At 38.0% G+C, this 24,839-nt stretch overlaps 1 protein-coding gene across 2 annotated transcripts in view; it reads right to left on the bottom strand.

Annotated features, from left to right (window-relative positions):
- CD247 (CD247 molecule) overlaps nucleotides 1-23,914 on the bottom strand; it is a 58,373-nt gene extending 34,459 nt beyond the window's left edge. The window contains exon 1 of one of the 2 annotated variants that reach the window (XM_009682731.2): nucleotides 23,732-23,914. In XM_009682731.2, the coding sequence (XP_009681026.1) occupies nucleotides 23,732-23,789 (58 nt within the window). In that variant the 5' untranslated portion in view covers nucleotides 23,790-23,914. The remainder of the gene's footprint in view (nucleotides 1-23,731) is intronic. The other variant, XM_009682730.2, reaches the window with a different exon arrangement.
- Nucleotides 23,915-24,839: the final 925 nt, after the last annotated feature.

Raw genomic sequence — 24,839 nt, 5'->3', positions numbered from 1 at the left:
TCATTTACCTTTTACAAGGCTTCACTCTCTGCCAGTTTGGTTGATGTTGCATGCAGTCAACATACTGATCTCTCTCCTCTCGTAATGTACCTGACTGATGGGCCCCCATCTTACAATAGAAATTGGCTATATGTTCCCACAGCATGTCTGTACTCTCTGTACTATTACATTTCATCTTATTTCTACCAGTCTGTTTCTACGCTTGTAGATGTGTTCCAGTCTTATGTCATCTGTAACTTTTATTCACATATTCCTACTTTTTACACTTTTTAACAATGATATTAAATATTAGTCTCAAGATCAGTTCTTAAGGATCTCCACAAATGATCTCTCTTCAGTCTCACATTTTCTCCTACAGCACACCCCACAGACATTTTCTTGCTAGCCGTCTCACTACATACATACTTTACAATACCTATACCAAACTCCCTTCTCTCTGTTCCATGTAGCACCATGAAAATATTTTTTCTGAAATCCACATAAATCTACTATACGTTCCTTTGTGAAAATAAGCAATAACCAATTACCAGCTAATCGGTTTAGTTACTCTGGTGCAATCAATCTTTGGTAAAATTGCATTGCATTCTATGTTACCTTACACGTTCCTCTGTCTTAAGTCTTTCCTGTAGAATTGACCCTGAAGTGTTTCAGCCCACTGAAACAGAAGATCAACACATCTGTAACTGTTTGATCACTTCTCTTCCCATTCCTGAAACATTAGCAGCCTATTTGGTATTCTTCTGTCATATGGAGAACTGACCCTATAGTCGTTCAATCCCCAGTTTTAGGTGGCCAGTCAGTAAAGCTGTAGTAAGAATTACTTACAGATGATTAACATATGAGAAATGGAAATATTTGAGGATAGAAAGTGTTAAAAAGGAGGAAAATGATGCCTGCTAGGGACAGTTCCAAAGGACAACATAGATATTTATCCAAACCTACGTACTTACCTGAAAAGAGAGAGACCCTTCCCACAGCTTAAAGTTGTGTCAGATTCATCCAGCACAGTCTTTATTAGATGACTCCTAATTTGTCTCTTGGATTTTGTGCTCATCCTTAACTCCGTAAGCAAAACTTTGGGAATGGCATTTCTACCATTGCATTAGCAGTCACAATCAAAGCAGTGTTTGAATTGTATCTTTTCTCTGAATCACAGCTTGGCTTCCCAGGATCATTTCTAACATGAGGAAGATGATATAAAGGTAAGTTACTGGGCCATCGTATCTACAATTCTCCCCCTTAATCTTGTGCTTTGCTGCTTATCCTCTGATCCACTACCAATGCTTTCCCTTTTGTTCCCATCTTGGCTGTCTTTGCAAGTAGTTTAACCTCTTATAGAATATTTGCCTCATTCCCTCCTCCCTCCCTTCTTTTCATCCTTCCCTTTCTCCCCCTCGACATACACCTTACAGAGAAACCCTCCAATTTTATGTCATCTGATAATAAGCTACAATCAAACTCACAATGGTACGTCAGTGACCAAATTATCCCATCTAACCACAGAAGGCCTGAGTAATTACCGAAGTCCCACTGCTCTTATTGACCTCAAGGGGGGCTCTAGGTCCATACCCCTTTCACCATCAGGCCAAAAGATTCACCTGCCACTGCCTTCTAAAAAATTTAATATTTGTCTGGGCATATCCATTATATCTCAGAACTCTCCCCACCTCCTCTAACATGGAGCGTTTTCCACTTCCCATTTCTTTCCAGTAAGACAAGGAAAACATCATAAAACTCAATTTTGATCCCTCACGCATTTGCTCTTCGTGCGACTTAGGCGACAGGAGGCTCTGAAATGGGCCTCTGAAAACTGAAATCCAGCGCAGACTTGGAGGAGTTTCTTTCAAACCATGCAATTATTTTCATTCGTATCAGTGTGTACAACATATGACTTTACACTTCAAAGACTACTATATAAGAAACAGATTAGAGCCAATGATGCCATTTCGTGGGAAGGAGAAAGAGGATAATAAAGGAAGGAGAGAGAAGAAAGGAAGGCAAGGGAAAGAGAAGAACACTGTAAATCTTTTGGAGTTACTCAGTTCTTCAGTTCTTCCCTAACAGCCTTCGTGAGCCCTCTCTCCTGGCTAAAGGAAGGGAACGTGCATGGGTTTCTCTTGGTACTTGGCTCTGAGGGTACCCTGGAGCTGTTTTCTTGCTGGATGCCTGTGCATAAGCAGTATTCCACAGTGTAAGTTTGTCCCTTTCCTGGGGCCCCAAAACGTTTGCATGCTTGATAGAAAAAAGGTACATAGGATGTGCTGCAAACGTAACTATACCGAGTTCCAGTATCACCCACTAGTGCAGAAGTGCACGACAGCTCATATATTATTTTGGAAAGCTTCTACAATATTAGAATACACCTATTTTTAGCATGCAGCATCCTGAGATATTATACCTTAAATGTTTCTTTGATTAATATGGGGTTGTTGGCCAAACTAGAAGGAAATAAGGAACACTCTGTAAAAGACTATATTGTTTTAAAGCCTGGGTAACCGAGATTGCTTAGGATGCCTGAGTTGAGTTATCAAAAGTTATCCAGTAGCAACAAAGAGCGGGCAGTTTTGCCATAATTTAAGTGATCTAAGTTATAAATAATACATGCTTACTATACCTAGTTCTTGATCATGAACATACTATGAAAACGCACTCAAAGAACTAATGCTTCACCTGTAGTACAATTTATCAGTTCAGAAAGTCTACTGTAGAGTACTTGTTCAAAATAACTCGAATATAGACGTTTTATTTCCAGTTGCTGGGGAAAAAAAAATCTAATTACGCCTTTCTCCCTCAGCTGCTCACGATCCACAGCTGTGCTATGTGTACAGCTGTGCTTTTTACCTCAAGTTGCTGATTAATGCTGTTATTTCAATCCTTTATTTTTGGTCTGTGCTACATTCTGATACATCAGCACTAAAGATGCCATATAATGTTCATGTAAAATCAAAAAAAGTAGCAAGACAATGTTTCATTCTTTCTCTAAAACAGCCTGACATGGACATGGCTGATGTTTTCTTGATCACTTATATAAAGTGTTGTCATAGTGGGTCAATCCAAAAACACATCCAGCTGATAGTCTTTGCAATGGAGTCTAACAACAGATATTTAGAGAAAGAACATCACATACATAGAACGATCTTCCCTTACATACGCACTCAGCTTTTGACAGTTGCTTGTTTAAGAGCTTCCTAAAACCTATTTCATAAGCAAAGTTGTGTCTGTGGATAAAAGCATTAACATAACTATTTTTATTCTTAAAATGTCACAGCACTTAAAGAAGCTTCCCCCCCCCTCTCCCCGCCCCAGCTGTAGGATAAGCAGGAGGCAAAGCAACTTGCCTAAGGTCAGACTGCAAGCCATTACCAGACTCAAACCAAGGTTCCCACTTCTAACAGATAAGGCGCTGAACAGCATTACCCTTGCAGTATAGGGACAAGATGAAGAAAAAGGAGTTTACAGTCTAGAGGCAATTAACATACTGAGAAGGAATGTGACAAAAATAAAAATAAAATGCATTTGGAGGTGTGCTGTTACAAAGTGAGATGGGTTATACGTTGTCTTTTCTTGTACATTTGCATCTTTGAACGAAAACTAGAGCAAGAATTTGTAGTGAGTTTTGCTGAATATATTCCAATTAAAATAGTAAAGTCTCTTAGCAAAAACAAGGCAGTTTCACATGGGAGATGGAAACAAGAGGAACACAGAAAAAAAGACGACAAGAAGTAGGGTGTATAGGAAGTAGGAGGAGATGAAAACAGCTATATAATTTCTTTTAAACAAACACTTAATTCTACAAAATGCACAATCCTACTGAGCTGCATCGCCAGTAATTCATGTCCCCATTTCTTTTTCCTTTGAGCTGAATCCCTTGCTCCTAGAATAAAGCTGTCACTTGAGCCAGCAGGTGCTTTCATTCCCGCCTCCAACCTACAACAGTTATGACAAGAGATTAAGAAAAACAGCCACCCCAGGCAGCCCAAGCTGGCGTGTAATAAACGGTTTAACCCTGGATAAATCAAATGACAAGTGTGGGTGGCTTTGATTGAAATGACAAGGCAGTTTGTCACCCATTGTTCTGCCAGCGATCGGTAATACTAACATTTTCTGCTGAGTTGAGGGGAAAGCAGCCTGAAACTTGTGCGTTTCAGAGGCCGTGCACAGAAGACGTCAAAAACAAAAGGGTCGGCCTCAGCGCTGAAATGCCCTCCTTGCCCTAAACAAAGCACCAGTGGAAGAGACTTGGTTTCTGAGTTGCTCTAGCATAAAAACACCACTGGTTTTGGGAAGGATAGATTTAAATACACACACACACACACACACACACACACACACATACACACATATACATATATATACACACACATATATCTCTATATCTGTTTTATATAGATATATATATGCTGCTTTAAATTAGCTACTGGCTTTTGACAGAGGTGCTTGGCTCCCTTCATGTGGAAATTCCTGATAGTTACCTCTCCATTAACCACAGGGGTTGCATTTCGCCCATTAATGAGTGTTAAGTGCCCATAAATGATAACAGTAAATTAAATTAATAACCTTTTAGTAATTTATACTCATTTAATAATTTAATAAATTATTAAATAAACTTGAGGGGCCTAGGTTATTTGCATGATACTGTTCTAGGTGTTAGAGGTGTTATATGCTTAAATAGAGCAACTGTCTCCAAAAGACTGCATATACCTCAGTCCTGCAAAGACTTGTGTTTTGGCTTAATCTGAAGTAGCGCATTAATTTCTATACTACAGGAGGCTGTAGAGGCATGTCAGTCTTGATGTGATTAAAATCTAAATAAACAAATGGCAGTGGCTGGTAGGGGGAGCAGGCTGGTTGAAGGTCACATGGCAGATCAGTGACAGTCATGGACCCAACTACACTGCAAATAGAAAAGGAAAGCAAGGGCTTCATGTGACACCCCGCAGTTTGAGGGGCACCGTGGTTTTCCCTATAAAAGCAGAGTTAATATCATGACTTCAGACTCTGTGACATCATTGAATTTATTCATTTTATGAATTTGAAGACTGTTGTCTTACCATGTTTTCATTTTCTACACCCACGCAGAGCCTTCCTGAAAACCCCTCTGGTTCTTGCCATGAACTTAGCTGTGCAATTCTAATAAAGACGACATTCAAAACCTTTTTAGCCTCTGCGCTTGGAGAAAACTTAAGGTGACTCCTCTGCCTCCTACTCTCCTCAGCTCTTTTCAACATGCTGGAAAATCCCAGCTGTTTTAAATTTACATCCCTTTTCAACGTTCATCATCTCGCTTCTTGATGAAGACTAGTAGCAGGCCTTGCTGATGGGTTGTTACCTAACACTCACCCAGTAACCCAGTGTGGGTTGATGCAGACACACTGTCCAGTCTCATAGCAGCCCCCAAAGAACTCAAGGCTGTATTATTGCTCTGCACCTGTATTCTGCTTCAGACAGAAAACAAACAAACAAACAAACAAAAACAAAAACCAACCCACAAACCTCTTTTCTGTTAAAATGCTGCCATAAATGAGAACTAAATCAAGAAGATGAATTGATACACTTGCCTCTACTGAAGCCTTTGCTTTAGTATAGTGTTTGCAGTATTGCCTTTTCCGGAGAGCCAGCACAAAGGTCCCTTCTGGCAGCACGACACCCATCTGTCATTTTTCTCCATAACAGAGCGGAGATTTTCATCTTGGCCCCCTTTCAATGTCAGCTGTTGATGTCCAGCTTTTCCAAGGAAAAGCCAACACCAAAACTGATGGTTGGCTTAAGGGAAACACTGCTGCGTTAGTGTTGTAACGCAGCAGTTTGCCGCACATCTTTAGGATTTCCAGTAACATCAATAGTATCTTTTTCTGATACTATCTTTCCAGTACCCAGCATTGAGTCTCCTATCTGATATCAAATAGGCCTTTCCCTTCCCAATGCCCTTTCCATCTTAACCTAAATGCTAACTGATGAACCTCATTCACTCCTTTTTTCCATGTCTCTTTACACTTGTCCTTTTCAACTCTTCTGCACACTAACTTAACTGTTTTACTTCTCTTGCTCTTATCTTCTGCACGTGCCCCAGGTTCAAACTAGCATTCACAGGTCCCCAGAAGAGTCAGCCTTCAATCCAGTTCCTGTGACTAACACATGAACAGATACACCAGGTCAGACCAAAAGTCCATCTAGCGCAAGAGGCTGTCATTGACAAAAGCCAGTAACAGATGTCTAAGAGTATAAGAATAAGATAATCTGAATTTCTGGATCTTTCTGAGCTACTTTAACGTCTTTACTGATTTTTTGTTCTTTCATGATATATCCTTTCACTACACAACCTTTTAGCATCCTCAGCATCCTGTTATGAAATATTGCATGGGTTTTAACCATGTTCTATACAGCACTGCTAAACTTCTTCCAAGGGTTGCAAAGACATAATTTTGAACAACTATACTAATTTCCTCTCAAATTTTGCACTGAACTTTCACGTTCTGAATTTTACTAGCTCTCCTCTGCTGATATGGGCAGCACTAAAGTTCCAGAGATGATCTTTGCCACACATTTGTACACATTCTCCATCCTCCTCCATCTTTCTCTTTCAGCAATTTTCTTCTCTTCAAATTACCATGTCCTTTTTTACCTGTTACCTTTTCCCTCTCTTTCCTCCATCTGCTTTCCCTTCTCTTGCTTTCTCTCTCTCTCTATTTTTTTTTTTTTAATCAATTGATGTAGGAAGATTTGGAGAAGCTTATCTTACAACAAGTGAGTGTTAGGCACTTCCAGAGGGACAAGGCCCTTCAGTCAGTTTTGAAGTTTCACTCTTGATGTACATCATCTCATCCATTTAATTACAAAATTTAATTACAATATTATTTTTGACAGACCTTGCAATGATCACAGATGTTTGAGCCATGAACTACTATTTTTCTAGCTATTATTTCCTGATCCTTCTCTTCCTGAGGTACATCTCATTTCATCCTAGTTGTACATGGGGTCTGGGCCTGTCCATAATGGATGCAGTATTTATTTTCTGTCAATCCAACAGATTTTGCTTTAGCTGATGATTTTTCTTTTTTTAATCTGGTGGTCGTAAAGATATGTAGAGTATCTTAAAATTCATCTACATGCATGCTTCAGCACTGCATTTATCTTCCAGGCCTTTTAATTTTTGCTACAACAGGTTGTATTGAGAAACTCCTCTTATCTGAGCATGGTTTTCTATTTACATCACTATTTTTGTTTACAAACAGCAACAAGAAACAACTTCCCCCAACTTTGGCTGAAAATTCATGATCAAGGGTCCTGAAATACACTTTTGAATAAATAGCTTCTCATCAGTTCCACCCTAGTCTTCCATTCTATTAGTCCATTGTGAATTCAGACTTAAAAACATAACATAGCTAAAGGCTTAAGCAACTGGCAGTCCTATATCTGGCTTTGCCAGAGACTTTCTGAAAGGCAATTGACCATTCTGTGCCTTGATTTACCCTATTACAATAGAAATCACAGGAACATATTTACCGCAGAAGAGTACTGTGAGGACCTATTAATACTTACGAAGCACTGCAAATTTCTAAGACATTATTAGATTAATGAAAGTAATGTGATTAGTAGCAAGTGTTGATTCATTGAAAAATAATTAAAAAAGGAATCTACACTGGGGGAGAAGAGAAGGTGCTGATGGGATGGTAATTGCTAAACCCTATTAGGAACACAGTTTATTCTGCAGTGTACTTGGTGTCAAGCCATATTCCCAAATCATGTTACAGCCCAGTGAAAAATCAAAGGCTATCACATAATTCAGGGACAGGGTTAAGACACAATTCACAGTCCTATCTACACCGCAGGACCAAAATGTGTTTAGCCACACTGCAATAACAACTATCAAAAAGCTGATTTTTCAGCGTAACTGGACTGATTTTGCAAAGCGGCATCTCTGGTCACACGAAAATTCATCATTTTTCATTCACATGAAAATTCATCTACACTGAGGCTTTTAGGAGATTTTTCCATCCATATTGCAGCACTGATACTTGTTGAGAAGCTAATAATGGTCAAACAACCAGTGCAGCTAACTTATACCGATTTCACACAGCGGGTGCAAGATTTGCACAAGTAGCTCCTGAAGCACAGTGCTGAGCATGAAGGCAACATCTCACACATTAAACAACATGGCAGTGAGGCCTCTCTTTTTCCACAAGTCCACATGATCCACGTATTCATTTCTCTATTATTATTTGAAGAAGCAAAGCAAGAAGGCTGCTGGAAAGCCCTTTCTTTAAATTTAGCAGCAATTAACATAGCTCTTCCCATAAAGTTGAGAGTTTAGAGAGCCTATTTGCGAAAGAAATGCACCGGGGAAAAAAGAGCTTGTATCTCACAATTCTAGTAAAAAGATCTGTACTAATCCTTTCTCTGCTCTCAGTTTTAAATCCTCCTGAAGTAACAGTGGTTCTATCTAGTTATTTTTCCTTTATTATTTTCACTGTTAAAAATAAATTGCTACTGAAATATAGCATTAGATTCTAGAGAGTGGGACATGTGAAGCCAACTAGAATAACCTACTTTCATGAGAACAGAGACAGAAATATCACAAGAAGGAACAGGTGCAGCTTTAGAGGAAGAAATGAATTGCTTACCTAACCCTACTTTTGCATATTCCTCTTATCTAAAATACACACTTTATCGAATGTACTTAACTAGATTACATAAATATCAACTGATGGAGAAAACCCAGTGAGGAAGGTCAAATCATTACTATATCCTCAGTAACAATTATTTAGTTCGTCTAGTCTTACTTGCACCACTTTGAGGTTTGAAGAAAGCTGTTTTAATTCTTTTTATTTCCACTTCCCAATCTGCCCTTTAGGGATAATAAAACAAATCTGACTATAAAGAGAGACTGAGAGAATTTTGTTCTTTCTCAAAGCTTTCTTACAACAGGGAAATTAGACTTTCCTCTAAAATAATATCAAAGGTGTTATTCTTGGCAGGCTCTTGTTGTCCAATAAATTCAATACTTTAAAGTTGAGAGGTTTGCTAGCCCTTAACTTCCAATAATCTAATTCTATGTGACAAGCATAAAAAAGATGTTTGTTACATTAACATAATTGATGAAAAATAAGATCAGATGTAATACAATTTTATAATGTTATAGTTCACAGATCAGGACAAATTGGCTGTTATCAAGTAGTATATATCACATTTTATTAATATTCATGTTATCCAAGAAAAAGCTCTTGCGGTTTAGATAAGATCTGTAAATCATTCTAACACACACAAACATTAAAGTATTTGGGAAAGTAGTCTAATCTTAGAAGTTCTTGTGGAAACTATACTTCTCACATGGAATAGATATGGTAATCGGTCAGTTACTGTGATCTCAGATTTGTAGTTAGAAGTAACAGGTGAATAAATAAAATAAATGAAAGATAAGAACATAAATAGGGTTTACAAGACTTTCTCCTAAGAAAGAGTGAATAAGGCACTTGTAAACTAGATGAGAGAATAAATATTGAAATTGCAATTTCATATTGGGAAGTTAAAGCAGATGACACTGATATGTACATCGATCATCAAAGGAGAGAAGTTTGTTTTGCTCATTCAGAAGGTGACTTCAAGCAGAGACTGGTGAGTAACTTCAGTAGGTCAGTTAGGAAGAATACCTGGGAATGAATGACTTGCATCAGATGCAGGTAAGACATTACACGTGCATGGTTGTGGCGGGGGGGAAGGGGGTTGTCCATGTGCGCATGCATGTGTGTGCAGAAGAACATCTAGAAATATACATGTAGCATGGTCAGAGATAAAGATAAACATCATGAGATTCAAAAAGGTATTTGTGGTTTCACTCCTCTGGATTTTCCGATTCCGGCATGGGTTTTCAAGGCACTTAATAGAGGTATTTACAAACACGATAACAAATTTCAGACACGTCCTTTAGATGAGATCAAATTTCTCATCATCTGCCTCTTCTGTGCAAAGAACTCAAGTTGAAGCTGATATCATCTTGTGTTTTTCATTAATGGAAGGTAAATAACTAGAAATACTGGCACCTCTTGTCTTGTAAATACAGAATCAAGGTAGTACTTCAGTTGGGGAAAGGAAGTAGCACAGAAACAGAAGAGGTTCTAGTAGCACTAGCAGGTGCTCACTGCCTTTAAATAGTAATTTCAAGCTGAAAAAGAAATGTTCAATTATTCCTGGCACCATCTGGGAAAATATTCTTCTCCTCACCATGCACTGCAGGTGTATAACTTTAGAACTTCACTTTCCCAGAGAAAACTGTTCTTTAGCAGATAAAAGAAAAAAGGTTGTCAACAGGTTTTGCAATGTCAACATGTACGCATATAACACTATACTAAACACTTAGTAAAGATCACCTTTGCTCCTTATTAAATCTTCATTTAAAAAATGGTTTTGGTAAAGGAAGTAAATACATTTTCATGCCAACACACCAAATTGCGCATATGAATTTAATAGGTTTGCACAGATAAGCTTGTAACGCATGCTTACAAGCACATTCATGTATTTTTTGATTGCTCTCTATGTATACAGTTGTGCAATGTCAACAGCAATGTGTTTGTATCCAGCCATGAAGTTACACAGCATAAATATGCCTTTAATATGCTTGTCAACAACACTGCATATTCCTGCATACCTCCCAAATATATAGATAAGAACAAAGGACTGAGGAAGACCTCCCTGGCAGTTGAGCGGTCTCTTGTTCCTGCAGCCACATGATAAAATCCATTCCATAAGTTAAGCAAGCTCCTCCCGAATATGAATTCATTTTTATCCCCTTTGCCCCAGGAAAAATCCATTCCAAAACATTGCTATTCACATGGTTTGAATCTTTCTGCTGATCCCCCTCTGAAGTACTTCAGCCAGTTTATAGGTACTTGTTCTAAAGGCCAGGCTGGTTTTTATTACATCCTCTCTCCTCCCAGTATATTTTCGGCTATACCATAGCCTCTCTCAAGCCTTCTGCACATACATGCACGTGAGTATTCTGTAACGCACTACATACAGATGTTTAAGAGGCTATGTTTTGATAAGGTGTATGTAAATTCCATTCAAATTGCCTTTGCCTCTAGGGCTCTATTTCAAAATATTTCACGCTTCTCCCATCCTCCTTCAGTTCAAGGTGCCAAGACTGAAAGGCTCAAGAGAATGACAGCTTTGGAAGAAAATCCCAAGTAGGTTTCAGGCAGGCTCACACCCTTTCGGCTCCCACATATAACACAGATAATAGACAAGTGCCATGCGCTGAGCATTTTCCAAGCCACATTACAGATATCACCCTGTGTAAGCCAAAACACCCTGAACAAAAGCTTTGCTAAGTATAGCTTCCCTTAGGCAAGTTCATTTCTCAAAAGCCCAAGACCCAGGAGTTCAAGACTGAGGTGCTCTATTCTGTGCCCGAGGCAAAAGAGGCTACATACATTGAGCAAATAAACTGCAGTCAATCCCCAGAGAAAGTCCTTGCTTGGATGCCTGATTAATAGTTAATGCACAGGGCAAGTCCTCACAAGCCAGAAGCCGTCTGTGGGAAAAGCAGCATGTAGTTATATAGGAAGACAGGCAGCTGAGAGCTAACTTCAACGTCTACTGAAATAGCAGGAACTATTTCCATTAAGATAATATATGCTTTATTTAGTTTAAATAAGAAATATAGCCATTATAATCACCACGTCCCAGCATAGGTGTTCTCAGGGGAGCAAAAGGTGGCTAGAATAATTGTTCAAATATATTAGCGATCCCAATACTGTCGTCTCTAGAACGACAGCGCTCAGATGCCAAGCAGGTTAAACACCAGCACGTTAAAGGCTGCACCACCACTGACGGCATTCATGTGTTGCATTCCTTGGTAGGCAGCATACAGCGCAATAAATATTTTTCACCTCTGTCGCATATTGCCTGAAGTTCTCAAGATGCTTTCTACGTGTGAAATAACACACAATCTGCACAGAACATTATTTTTCCTTCCTCTCCACTTCAGGAAGGCTAACAGCACATCTACAGCCAAGTTTTTATTTTTTCCATGTCTTCCATCAGTTCAGTTGAACCTGGAATGGCAGGGGTTTTTTTAAAAAGAGGGAAGGAGAGAGGCTGGCCATTTTCTCAGGGCAAGCAAGGCTGTTACAATATACGAGAGGATCTAAAAAATACTTTACATCTCAGTTTCCAAAACGTCATTGTGAAATAAATAGGCAAATAAACCTCTTTGTTAATTAATCAAAAACTAATATAGGGTATATTCTTCAGGTTCATGTGTGCTAACAGTTTAAGTATTATCTGTGTATCAACAACTTGATAGGCAATTTACTGCTAAAAAAAACCCAAAAACTAATGCAGGGGCCCATATTGACTAAGTTTGGGCACTGTCTTATTGGAATGACTAGACACATTCCAGTGGCTTTCTAAAGGTTACACAATAAATCAAACACACTTAAAAGTATAAAAACTGCAATCCCATTTTTCCTATTGTCTTGCTTTAGCTAAAAATAGCTTTGTTTCACTAGGGGCAGAAAAACCTGGTAAAGCAGTGAGGGTGATAAGAATCATGTACTTTAAAGTACCTCAGACAAGACCTTGAATTTCAAACTTCTCAAATTGAAAAGCTTACATTCAATTCATAAGAATTTTTTCTTGGTATCTTAATAGCAATCTTCTAATTAGATAAAATTAAAAAGCACTGCAAGATACTTCAAAAAACATTCAGAACTACAGCACAGCAAGGTAACTAAGAGTTAAACGGAAAAAATAAAATAAAAAATACCTCAAAACAAAACATTGCATTAAGAATAAGACATTATCTAAATAAGGACTTAGCTCTACGACCACTTTGCAAAATCATCTATACGTGCAAACTGACAAATAGGAGCTAAACAATATAGCTACTTAGCAACAGTCTTTTTCTTGGGTATAAGATACAGTCTAATTACAGAAGAGTCTGCACAATACTTGGTTTTATTATAGTCTGACGTTAAAGCTTTAAAAGACGTGAAGACTCCACCGAGTCCAAAGACACAGAATGATAAACCTTCTCCTTTCCAAAAGCTTTTGTACACACTGCAGTCACTATGGAGGCCCTAGAGGCTCACAAAAACATAGCTAAATTGGTTTTAAACTAGCTGATAACGTATTTCCTTCAGCAGAGATCTCAGCGTGGGCTGCAAAAATCTGATGGAGCAGTTGGGTAAACGTCCAGGCAGTTAGCCTGAAGTAAACCCTGTGCTGATACCACTAGAGAGCTGCCTTAAACTAGCTAGGTAACTTAAAGCTAGCTGAGGTATGTTTACACAAGCGGCATTTACTAAAATACAGGCATGCCCTAATTAGACAAGTTTGACATAAATTAAATATTATCCCCATTTTACAGATACAGCATTTAGACAGCATGCTTAGAGATGAGGCAACTTGCCCACATCTTTTTAAGCCCCTAAACCCTCCTTTCTGTCTTCAGATAATCCTTCTCTTCAAGAAAGGCCAGTGTACAGGCTGGGCTTTCTCCGATTGCCTGTTTTGATCATATTCCGTTTTGCTTCCTCCCTCAGGTACCTACATACCCTCAGGGTTTGGTAGCCTAGAACCTTCTCCTAAATCTTACAGTCCTGGATAATTAAATGTGGTTTCAGAAGTGGCAGGATTATCAATATTTAAGCATATGTAATCAACAGTCACTGTTAGGTTATTTTCATGTATCTATGCACAAGAGAACGGCAGCAACTCTACACCCCGTTTTACAGGCAGTCTCACACACCGGAGCTTGCTTAGGGATTCCGGTCATGCTGAAATACAGCCACTTCTGGAGACAGAGCAACAATTTTTGCAGGGGTGGGTGGGGAAATTCTTAGCTACCCACTGCACTGTGTAGCGCCGACCCTTACTGCAGAGCTCTGCACAACAGGCAAGAACATCGCCAAGCCTCCCCCAGGAAAAAAATATATGTACTCCATGACTTGACTGCAAAGGATTAAACTGACTCTACAAGATTTATCTAAACTAACATTGAGGGGTTTTTTTTATTACATTGGTTTAACTGAATAATACTAGTTCGTCAAAAACATGTTCCAGTACAAATTCCAATAACACATTAATTACAGAACAGTTCTAGACTTGCATCAGAATTTTTGATCAAAACCGGGAATAGTCTTTCTTGAATAGCTTAGCAGGTAGAAGTCTCTCTCAGTCTCCTGGTCTGAATCAGGCAGAGTAAGGACTTAAATCTGGGTTTCCCGTTTCCCACACAGAACACTAACTACTCACAGACTTTGTTTAGTGTTTCACAAAAATACTCCAGGAGGATTTGGTTTACCCCAGTAGAAAACAAAACAACAACAACAATAAATCAAAATTTTGAAGAGTTTTACTGGATGAGACTATTGCAGCTCTATTTTAAACCTGATATCCAGGCTACTAAAGCCATCATATCTAACAAACAGACATTTGGATCAAGATGTAAAAAGAAGAGCAAGAGAGAAAGAGGCAAACCTGTTAGCTACTTCTTTGCAGCTGAGAAAGATAAAATCAGATAAAAACATCTTGGAAAAGATGTTACAGTAAGATAGGACTGAAGATTCATATCTGTAACTTCTTTAAGAGTTACTTTAAAAAAAAAAAAAAAAAGTGTCAAGCCTGAAAATCTGCTGCTGCTTCTCTGCCAGAAGAGACATACCTACCAGCAGCAACAAATGCATTATAGCACTGCCGGGTTTTGAGGCAAGTAGTAAAATAACAGCTGAGTTATTAGAAGAAAATAGATTAATGTAGCTGCATGAACAGACAGGAGAGGGAAAATTCCCTTTCTGTCTAGTTCACATTAACACTAATTCCAGTTCTGTCTAGTTCACATTTCAGCTTCTGAAATGTAAGAAAGCATTCAAAACAAGGTAAATTAAAGCTGCGCGCCTTCTAAAAAGAAATAATGTCATGAGAATCTCCATTTTTCTTTTGTTTTAAATCTTTCTAGCCCTTGAGTCACGGAGAAACACTCGAAGATGTGATCAAAGCGCACCCTCAAAAAAAAGTCAAGTATTGAACACGGTATGCATAGCTTCTAGTATTTCGTTATATTCTAGGCAAAACTCTTCAGAAAAAACAAACTCTTGAACATCTGTTGTTATTTCAATCTTACAGGGACAGGCAATATTTTTTTTAGACCATACTTAAGACAGCATTGTTAATCGACTGGAAAGTAGTTGCGTTAAACAAATTATTCCCTTGAGTTCTCTCACAAACCTGTATATGAAGAAGATGGACAAAGCTGTGCAACATGTTCTTAGTAAAACCATACAGTAATTGCAAGGGAACAAGAAAACTGCATTCTTGGTTAAGCAAACTGTATTGAGCTTGATGATGAAACTAGAGCCCATCTGTCAAAATTGGGGATGAAGAGAAAATTACGCCATGCAGTGGTTTGAGCTAACGTGTTCAAGCGAGTGCATTTTATGGCTCCCTGGCAGTCCATGGCTGCCCATCTGTACCTGGGCTGCCGGCATGGCCCAGGTTACTGCACTGTGCTGCGGGTATAGCGTTCACTGCAGAATTCTGCTCCTATACAGTATGGGGTGAATGCATAGGCAAAATTCCCATCAATTTCCTACTGGAATGGAAGCGTAAGTGAGATCGAGTTTGACTGAAAGCATAGTTTAATATAATTGTACTGAGATTTAGAGATATTTTCATTTTAGGTGCTTATTCTGAGAAGCTAAATCCCAGATGACTTTTACAGTATATATTAGATGTTTTAAAATAAAAGCAAGTGCAATGATATTTAACTTTCAGCTAGAAATCCAGATTGGTTAACCAACTTATCTTCTCTGGTCCTTTGGGTGTGGTCACTCTCATAATATATATACGCTCCATTTTACATTTAAAACACAGAGAGTTTCAAGAAGTTAAAAATCAGGCATCTTGTGATGGGGCGTTACTGTCTCTCCGTTTCAGGAAAAGGAAGTCAAAACACTATTGATGAAAATGGTGGGTTTCTCATTTGCTTTCACCATTTTTTTTTTAGGCTCGCCAAATGCAAAGGTTTAATTATTATACTTTATTCTTCAGGGTAACCCCCAGCAAAATTTATGCCGATAAGCTTACATTCCAGAGAGAAATCAAAAGAATCAGAATCCCATTAATAACGAAGAGTATGTCACAGGTAACCAAAGAGAAGAAAAATTGCAGGTAATGAACAAGCATGAAGTCAAATTTATTGCTAGTGTAAGCCTCCAAAATTCAGTTAATTATCATATGGATTATTTGGGTTACATCGAATTTTTAACTCTCCAAATCCCAATAGATGATTAAGTGTAGAACTAATACTGATAGCAAGAATTTTTGCACTTCCTAGAAGTATGAAAATAAGATATTACAAAAGAAATAAAATAACAGAGCAAAGACACATGCTTACATTACTTCATCGTTTAAAGCACCGCTCACCTACAACTCTTCTAAAAATCTTTTATTACAAATTCCCTAAACAAGTTCTAGTTTATAATGACTAAGGCTTGAAGAATGAGTTCACCTGTGCACACTAACTCAGTCCTGTATCATACCTTTAGTTAATGAATCATAAAATAATGTAAAATAGCAACTGAACACTGAAAATTAGTAGGAAGTTGTCAGAAAGAAATCTACAGAATTAAAAGAACATTCTTTTTAAAATTCCCAAAAGAATCTAATCTCTTACAAGACACTTTTTAAAAATAATTCACAGAATTGGTTGCTTGCTTCTCAGAAACTGTTTCTAGGTTAGATAGACTTTTTCTTTTTAAATGAGATATCATTTATATAATATTTCTTTCTTTCCGTGTATTCTCTCTTCCTTCCTTCAGGATATGTTTCTTTATGAATTTCACAAGACTTTATTCTCCTTTTCAGTCCTCATACACACACACACATTTGCACAAAGTGCTGCTGAAATCACCCTACATACATAAAAGCCAAAAGCAATGGTACTGTGCAAATTCACACCCTTGAGAGAGAAACAGAGACAGAGATTACCCCAGATAATTCTGATAAGACTTTTGCCTTGCAATCAATTTTACGTGACAGGGGCACAGACAGTACTAGGACTGGCAACAGCGTAAATCCCAACAGACAGTGGCTAGAGACAGAAATGACTTTTTCTACCAAGTTTTGATGTTGGCTTTTCTCATTAGCGCTTGACAATACACTAATGAAAAATGGTCTAGTACTTAGTGATTATATGGCTCTAGGTGCATGCCATGAGAGGCAAGCCACAATTTTTTCTTCTCAGAGGTTTAAGTTCTGATGCGTTGGTTGTGAGCTGTAAGACCCCAGCCCAGGAATCCAGTTTCCTTAGTCCTTTAAAAGTCATCCTTCAAACCATTCAGCTATTTCTGAATGACAAAAACAACATTTGATGACTAAGAGTCTGCAGTATCTAACGCTATGAGGTTGATCCCTTTCACTGAAATGATGTTTTGCCAAAAATATTTTAAAAGTAGTATCGATGCACGGTACAAAACAAAACTCTTGCTTCAAATTGATCTGATAAAATAACAAATTATATGTTAATTTCTATTTTGAGTTTCTGTATTAAATAATTAAAAGAAAAGTATCTAATCACAAACAAATCACTTTGGGCTCTGGTCCTACACAGATACCTGCACAGAGAATCTCCATGCACTTGTAGGATCTCGGCAAGTGCAAGGGTTTGTCCTCCGCCATCTAATTCCCAACTAGACGTGTTTCTATTTCTCCTCCTTTTGAAGCCTCAATTTGCTTTGTGAAAAGATACGGAACACGAGGAATCTGACTGAACTGACAATAAACACATATGCATTAGTTATTTGGGAAGCATTTATGATACAGGTATTTGGCTCTGTTTATTAAAGGTTTGTTTGTCATGTACATAACAGCAATATTCTAAGTGAAATGAATACAAAACACCCATGCTCCTAACTGGAACAAATTCATTATACAATTTGAATACACAACCAGAAAAAATGCATTTGGTAGTCACAGAGTTCTTTCCTTTATTCAGTAGTCACTGTCCTATTAAAAGTATCAAAAGCGGCTATTTAAAAGTCACTTATTAAAAGTCACTTATTTAAATAGAAAAAAAATAAAAATCATCCAAATTGATATTATTTCATCACATTTCCCGAACACTGCAGCTTATACCATTAGAATAGTGTTTATGTTCCTTAGTTTCTGACTTTATTACAAATAATAACATTTGTTCATTTGTTTTTGTGGTTCAAATTTTGAAGCACTTAGGAAAGCTTCTCTTCCTGTGTTCTCTGATTCTAAATGCTTGATATACTTTTTGACCGGGAGACTATTTTCAGTACTTGTCAACCGCAAAACATTGCAGCATCCTGAAGCATGTTGGTCCATCGCCCCCCAAATCTAGCAATTGCCTTAAAATAAAATTAAAAAAAAAAAAGCATAAAGTATTTACAGATGACAGGCTATGCAGCTGTTTTGTTCTGTTTGCTTCTGGGGGCATGCAGGTTTGCATTTTCAAGGTGTTCTTTACAAACTAGAAAACTTGACTAGAAAAGTAGAAAAGTTTATTTGAGGTGGGTTTTCACTAAGGCAACCGCTTCAAGGTTTATGTTATCGTTTGTTGATAAGTTTTCAGCCTTTCTCCCTCCTCAGCTTCCATATAATTCTAATTTGGTATATATTTTACCTCTGTATTATCTGAGCTTTCAAAGAGTAAAGTGTTATCTTTATGGTTTCTCTTTTGCTTAAAAATATAATAAATTAAAAAATGTCTTATTTCAGAAAGTCAGGATATAGATGAAGATTTCACTATCATTATATTCTATGTAACAAATGGCCCCGCAGTATGAACATTTCATCTAGCTCAGAAACCTGTTTGCCAGAAGCACTATGTTTGACATACAGTCACATACCAAAAGCATGTGGAGATGGAAAACTCCCAGTCTTTTCCGTCCTTCTTCTTCCTTTAATTTGGTATATTTTTGTCTATCCTAGCTGACGGTCCATTTTCCAGCTTCTAAGACTACATCAACTATACAACAAAGCGTCATGAACAAAAAACACAAAAGGCTTCCAAAGGTTGGTGTGATATACTCCTGGAAAACTTGTAGGGATTCAAATATTTCCAATATGCATGGTCCAAAAACTAATATGAGTTCTACTACTTAAACAGAACTTGCATAGACACTGGTGCTTGTGAGCTTAGGCATTTAGCAGCTAGATATTTTTCACTTCCATTTTTAATAGCTAAATTGTCAATGGAGCAAAAGAACTACACATTCATAAGTCTATCTACCTTTTGCAAAGATGGACATATCCACTGTATGTGGCTAGACACTTCCACTACCTAGCAAGATTTTTGCGTTTGAGTGAGCAGAATGAAGAACTGCAAAGTAAGCTTCTCCTTTGCACATACACTTCTCTAGGTTATACAGGAAATTAATAATCAGTGGCATATGACTATGTGGTCTTACACATCTCCTTTGCTTTCCAGAGAAATCCGATCTGGACAGTAATATTTTAAAATACAAATACTAGGTATTTTTTAAAGGTACAGAACTGAAGTTAATTGACAGAACAATATTCAGAACTGGCCTCCAAATATTGCATCATACAGTAGTGCAAATCTAAAGACTCTGTAAAATTTCAAATTCTCAAATACTCTGGAGCAGCATGAATTGCTTTCTTAATGATAAAAAGAAATATCAGCGAAACTTTAATGTAGCTGTTGACTGAAGCCATATCAGTAGAACAATGAAAATCAACAACATGCATACAAGTATACATGCACATACAGACAGATACCTTTCGCATGATAAACATTTAGAAATAATTCTAAGAAGTTGTACCTTCTGTTCATGCCACCCTAAAAACACATACTCTATTTTCTGGCCACAGCGACTGATGCCTTTTGCATTTCTCCATACAATATAGATATTCAAATATGTGATGAATTGGAGGAGGGGGTTATTCGATGTTTGACTGCAGTGGCACAAGCAAGTCTTTCTTTTTTTAAAGGGGGCTTGGTTACAGTTGGGAGCCAGTTAGGAAAACAAGGGCTTTATAAATATATATACACTATTTGTTTTACTGGTTTACCCATGGCACTAATCACAATTCAGATTTGTGTGAGTAACAGAAAAGGGCTGTCAGAACGGTTCCTTACATGAACGTCCATTCATAAATCAAGTTCTGGTCCCCTTTAAGCTGCCAGTGAACCTTCTATTTTTCCTCCATTTTGGCTTTTTATCCACATAGTCTTACTTAAGAAGGATAAAATTATAAAAGAGAAATATCTTTTCAGACAGCCGTCTCCATTTTAATGCACTCATTAACCTGTTACTTCACTCATTAGGAATTTGGCTTGGAAGTTTTCAGATGGAAAGCACTTACTCTAAAACAAGCATTAGAGAAACGAACATAGCACTGCAAGAGCTGGACAAATGGCCCTTTACAAAGGGAGACGACAGTTGCCTACATTTTGTTCAATTTGCAAATGTGCCAGTTCATAGTTTTTTTCATGAATTATTAATGAATCATTGTGAACAGAGAAGACGAAAAGGAAAGAAAACATACAAAATTAAGCCTTTAGCTTTTTTTTTTTTTTCCTTCCTGAAGTGTAACACGAATTCAGCTAGGACAGCTTAGAGACTGGGCATATGGAAGTGGAGATGGTATCCAAAATAGTTTATATTTATCTGTTTGAGTTTTCTGGATAGTCTTGTAAAAAACTTTTAGTTTATGGATCTTTTAGTTAGTTTAGTTTAGATAAGCTAAACAAGTGATCTCAGGAAAGGAAGGAATGAATAAATGAAACCTAAACCCCACAACCTGTCCATTTTATTTTCCTGACCATGAATTGATTTAAAAAAGGCTCCCTGTACACCATGGCGTCCAATGGATAGAAGAGACAGTTATGGAGAGCAGCAAAACATTGTGAAAATGAGCTGCACAAGTAATATCTGTCAAAGGTAGACATGTTCTACTTTCTGCAGAGTTAGCAAAAATAGTACACCGCCCAGTTCTGTTTAACAGATGATTCTGACAACAGTGATTCTGTACAGAAGTGCAAAACTGGGAAGGGTCTTCCTTTTTAGAACCCTTGCACATATATGTGTGTGTGCATATATGTGTGTGGATGTGTGTTTTTGCATGTCTCGTGTATATATATAAATCAAAATGTCGTCTCAACAGCCTTAAAAGAAAATTAGGAGCAATTTTACAATATTACTCACAGTACTGCTTTACTGAAGCCTGTCACGCTTTAGACTAAAAGCTCTGTAAAATATGAAGAGGGTTTTTTGCCATTTTGTTTGGGATTCTTTGGGTAGCAGTCTTTCAAAATTCTTCTTATGTATCAAAGAACAATACGATTAACAAAGTCATCTTCTCAGATATTTGGAATATTTCTTTTTATGCACTTTTCATTTGAATAGACATAGGGTGACCTCAGACTAACTTCCAGATCAACTGTTTTGTACTTCTGAAGGTGGAAATACAGAAAAATAAACATGGATATGGTACAAAATTGTCTCTGCAACTGATCAAAGGCCAAGTCTGAATAGTCTGAAATTTGTGGTCTGCTATCAATAATTCAAAATCTGCATTAGACTCTGTTGCCCATCTCTAGAATTACTTATTTAAAAACAAAATGTTTCTCACATTTGTCATATTTCCTTCTGTACTCAAAAGATCAAAAGGCAAGTCTTTACAAGTTCATCAGTGGCAATCCTGGCAGCATCTTTAAGTTAACTAGTTAGAGAAAAAGCACAAAATTGCATTACAGTGAAGTAGAATGAATTCACTGTAGGATGGTATGCAGCTTACTGACCTTCTCTCCACTCTGCTTTATGGGAGGAAAAGAAAAAAAAAAAAAAGTTTACTTCACTTGAAAAGGGCTTGAAAGCAACGGAGCCAGCAGCAGATCTTTGCTTCTGTTCATAGCTTTGAGCTGAAAAATTCATCTGTTTGGTCTCACCTTTGGACTAAGTTCATGGTGATCTTCCATTTTTGTTATTGCGTCAGTATCTTGCATCAATAACATAGCAATGATTCCACAAATATTGTGCTATCTTTCTTTTATTCTACCTATCCTCTTAAGCTAAATACTACTACTCCTTGAAGTATTACAGGTATTCTGTCAAAAAAGCTTCCCCCTTAAATCCTTAGGCAACCATCTCCAAATCAGTGGCACCTCTAGCCTGTTCAAACTTTGATCCTACACATTCTTTGTGACTATCCCCAAGAGCTGTTCACCAAAGGCCGTTATAGTGCTTAGCTTTAGCCGTTTGCAAACTGTATTACATCATTTTTCATATTTTTCAATAAAAATTTCCTGCTAAAAATGTGCAAATGAACCATGCAAAATACTGACGTCTTGGGACAGAATAAAAGGGAAAAACGAGAAAAGATTTCTTCAGACACATTTTGGCGTTAAGTAATTTCTGTATAGGCCTGTGAAATAAAAATTGCCTTTTCTTGAGAAATCTTAAGGGTCTGTAAATTTCAGAACTTTTTTTCATAGACCCAGAGGAAAGCATATTCTAGCATTTATTCACGTCTCACATTTTCATCTCTGCATACAGAGCAGTGTCCACAATACACTTAGCTATCAGAAAGGGACACAGGTTTGTAAATGTAACACAAACAAAAGAATGCATTTTCTGTATTAAGTATGCAAGTCTAGTAAAAATTGTTTCCTCTTGAAACAATCCCCACAAATTACTAGAACTAGTTGCACAGCGCGAGTGGCCATGATTTCTTTCTCTAACCTCCAGAAAACTTGAATAAAAAGTTTGACATAGCCTCCAAAGCTTTCCAGTATAAAGGTGGTGTATTTGTTAAGAATGTTCACTGCACACATCATGGGTGACACTCTCCCAGGGGATTTTATTTTCTCTTTAAATACATGCTCAAAGGTGGCCTACTACTCTTTCATAGTTGTAGACTTCTCCAAACTCAGGCCTATCTCTAGGCCTTCTCTAGATGTAAATGCAATTTTTTGCTTCTATGAACTATTAAGAAGAACGTTCTTCTCTCCCAAAATGAACGTGACTTTTGAAGATTTGTGCATGCTTCACTTTCTTCCCAAGAGGAGCCAATGTATACACCACGATGAATAAATATAAAAAGGCAACATTTTTTCATTTTAAACTGCGCCTAGTAGAGACAAGCATGAAAGTAATGACACAAACGGAAGGATTTTAGCCTTTTTATCATTACATACTCTGCCCTATTTCCAACCTGCTGGGTATGTCATTTATTGCAAACCAACCACACAACATACTACTAGGAAGTAACTCATCTCTAATTTTATCTAATTAAATTAAAAGCCTCTCTCATGCACATTACTGAAAGTGACTACATTTTCAATATTGTACCAAATTTCTCTTCTTCAATCCCAAGGAAAGCTGTTCGGGTGAGGGCTGAGAACCATATTTAGCTACAAATTGTTACTCAGCTACAGCACTTGCTCCCACAGAACAAAAAGAGGCCTCACCAACAGCGTCTACTGCTGTTGCCCTCATTTCCTCCTCCCTACCCTGAAAAGGGTATCTTTATAGCAAGGGAGTTCATAATCGATGAGTTCTGCAGCCCTGGTCCCGAACTAGTACGTAACTAGCCATAATTAGGGGGACACTCGTGGCCAAGCTTCACACACAGATACCCTCCTGTTACCAAAAGGGTGGGGAATTCAAGAGAAACCTTGTGCTCTTTCCTCACTTCAAAAGAGTTTTAAAATAGCTCTTTGTAATATAAAAGCCTGCCTTACCTGTAATTGGGAGCAGTGCCTGCAGGAGAGCAATGGTAACAATCCTCTTCCACTTCATCTCGCTCCCCTGGGCGTTGTCAGGGAATTGGAGGCCACAGTTTAGCAGAGTAGGGCAAGGAGGAGAAAAGGCACCTCCACGAGCTTTGTTCTTCTGCCTGCCTCCACAGGAAGCACCAGTTCTATAAGGCCTTTCAGAGTCCACCTGCCGGCAGCATAGCCGAAACACACGCACCTTCCTCTGCCTCACAACCAGGCAGCTTCAGAGGTTTGGGTTTTATATGCTTGGATATTGATGTTTGGGGTTTCCTTTTGTATTTTTCTTTCTTTTCTCTTTTCAACATTTTTTTCTTTTTTTAGTTCACCTGATGGTTTCTAAGACGTTCTATTTCTGTAGCTGCTGATCTCTAAAGGGAGCCTAGAAAGTATATCCAGTATGAAATTCATCCACACATCAAAGGGATCCTGTATAACTATGGTCAATACACAGCATATCATAAATAGAAGTTTAAATTGTAAGCAAGCTCCAGTCACTCCTGAACAAGTAGCTAGCTGAACTGGTAAAGGTATAAAGTTCACTTCTAAACCTCTGACTGAAATATAGACATAGCATTAGCGACTGAAAGTTGCTGCATTCTCAGGGCTGTCTGGTAGCCTGCCTCTTAAAGGGCTGGATTCACTCTCCGTCTTTGCAGACGGTGTCCACACAACATAAACCACCAGCACAGCTGGCACTACCTGTCTCATTGTACTTGTATGTAACCAGGAAACAGAGATGCCCTTTGATGTGAACATACTACATCTTGTATTTTAAAAAACTCTCTATGTGTGCAGAACTCTGGAGCCATTTTGTCCTCAGAGTCACTGCAGGCTGTGCAGGGAGGAGAGCCTGTGTAATCTCTGTGGGAGAGCACAGTGCGCACCTCCTCCCCTTCCCTGAGCGTGAAACAGAAAGCTCGGCAGCCTCTAGCAACGTATGCCAAACCTGCGGGCCTCGAGCTTCAGCCTGCTTACTGCTTGCAGCTGCCCTCTAGCCACAGACACGTAGATAGATCAGGGTGCCCCAAAATAAGGGGTGTGGTTGCAATGTGATTATTTTCTAGGAATTACT

The sequence above is a fragment of the Struthio camelus genome, chromosome 1 (genome assembly GCF_040807025.1).
Source record: "Struthio camelus isolate bStrCam1 chromosome 1, bStrCam1.hap1, whole genome shotgun sequence".
NCBI classification, from domain to species: domain Eukaryota; kingdom Metazoa; phylum Chordata; class Aves; order Struthioniformes; family Struthionidae; genus Struthio; species Struthio camelus.
The sequence above is the reverse complement of the archived record's forward strand: the minus strand, read 5'-3'. Positions and strand labels throughout refer to the sequence as shown.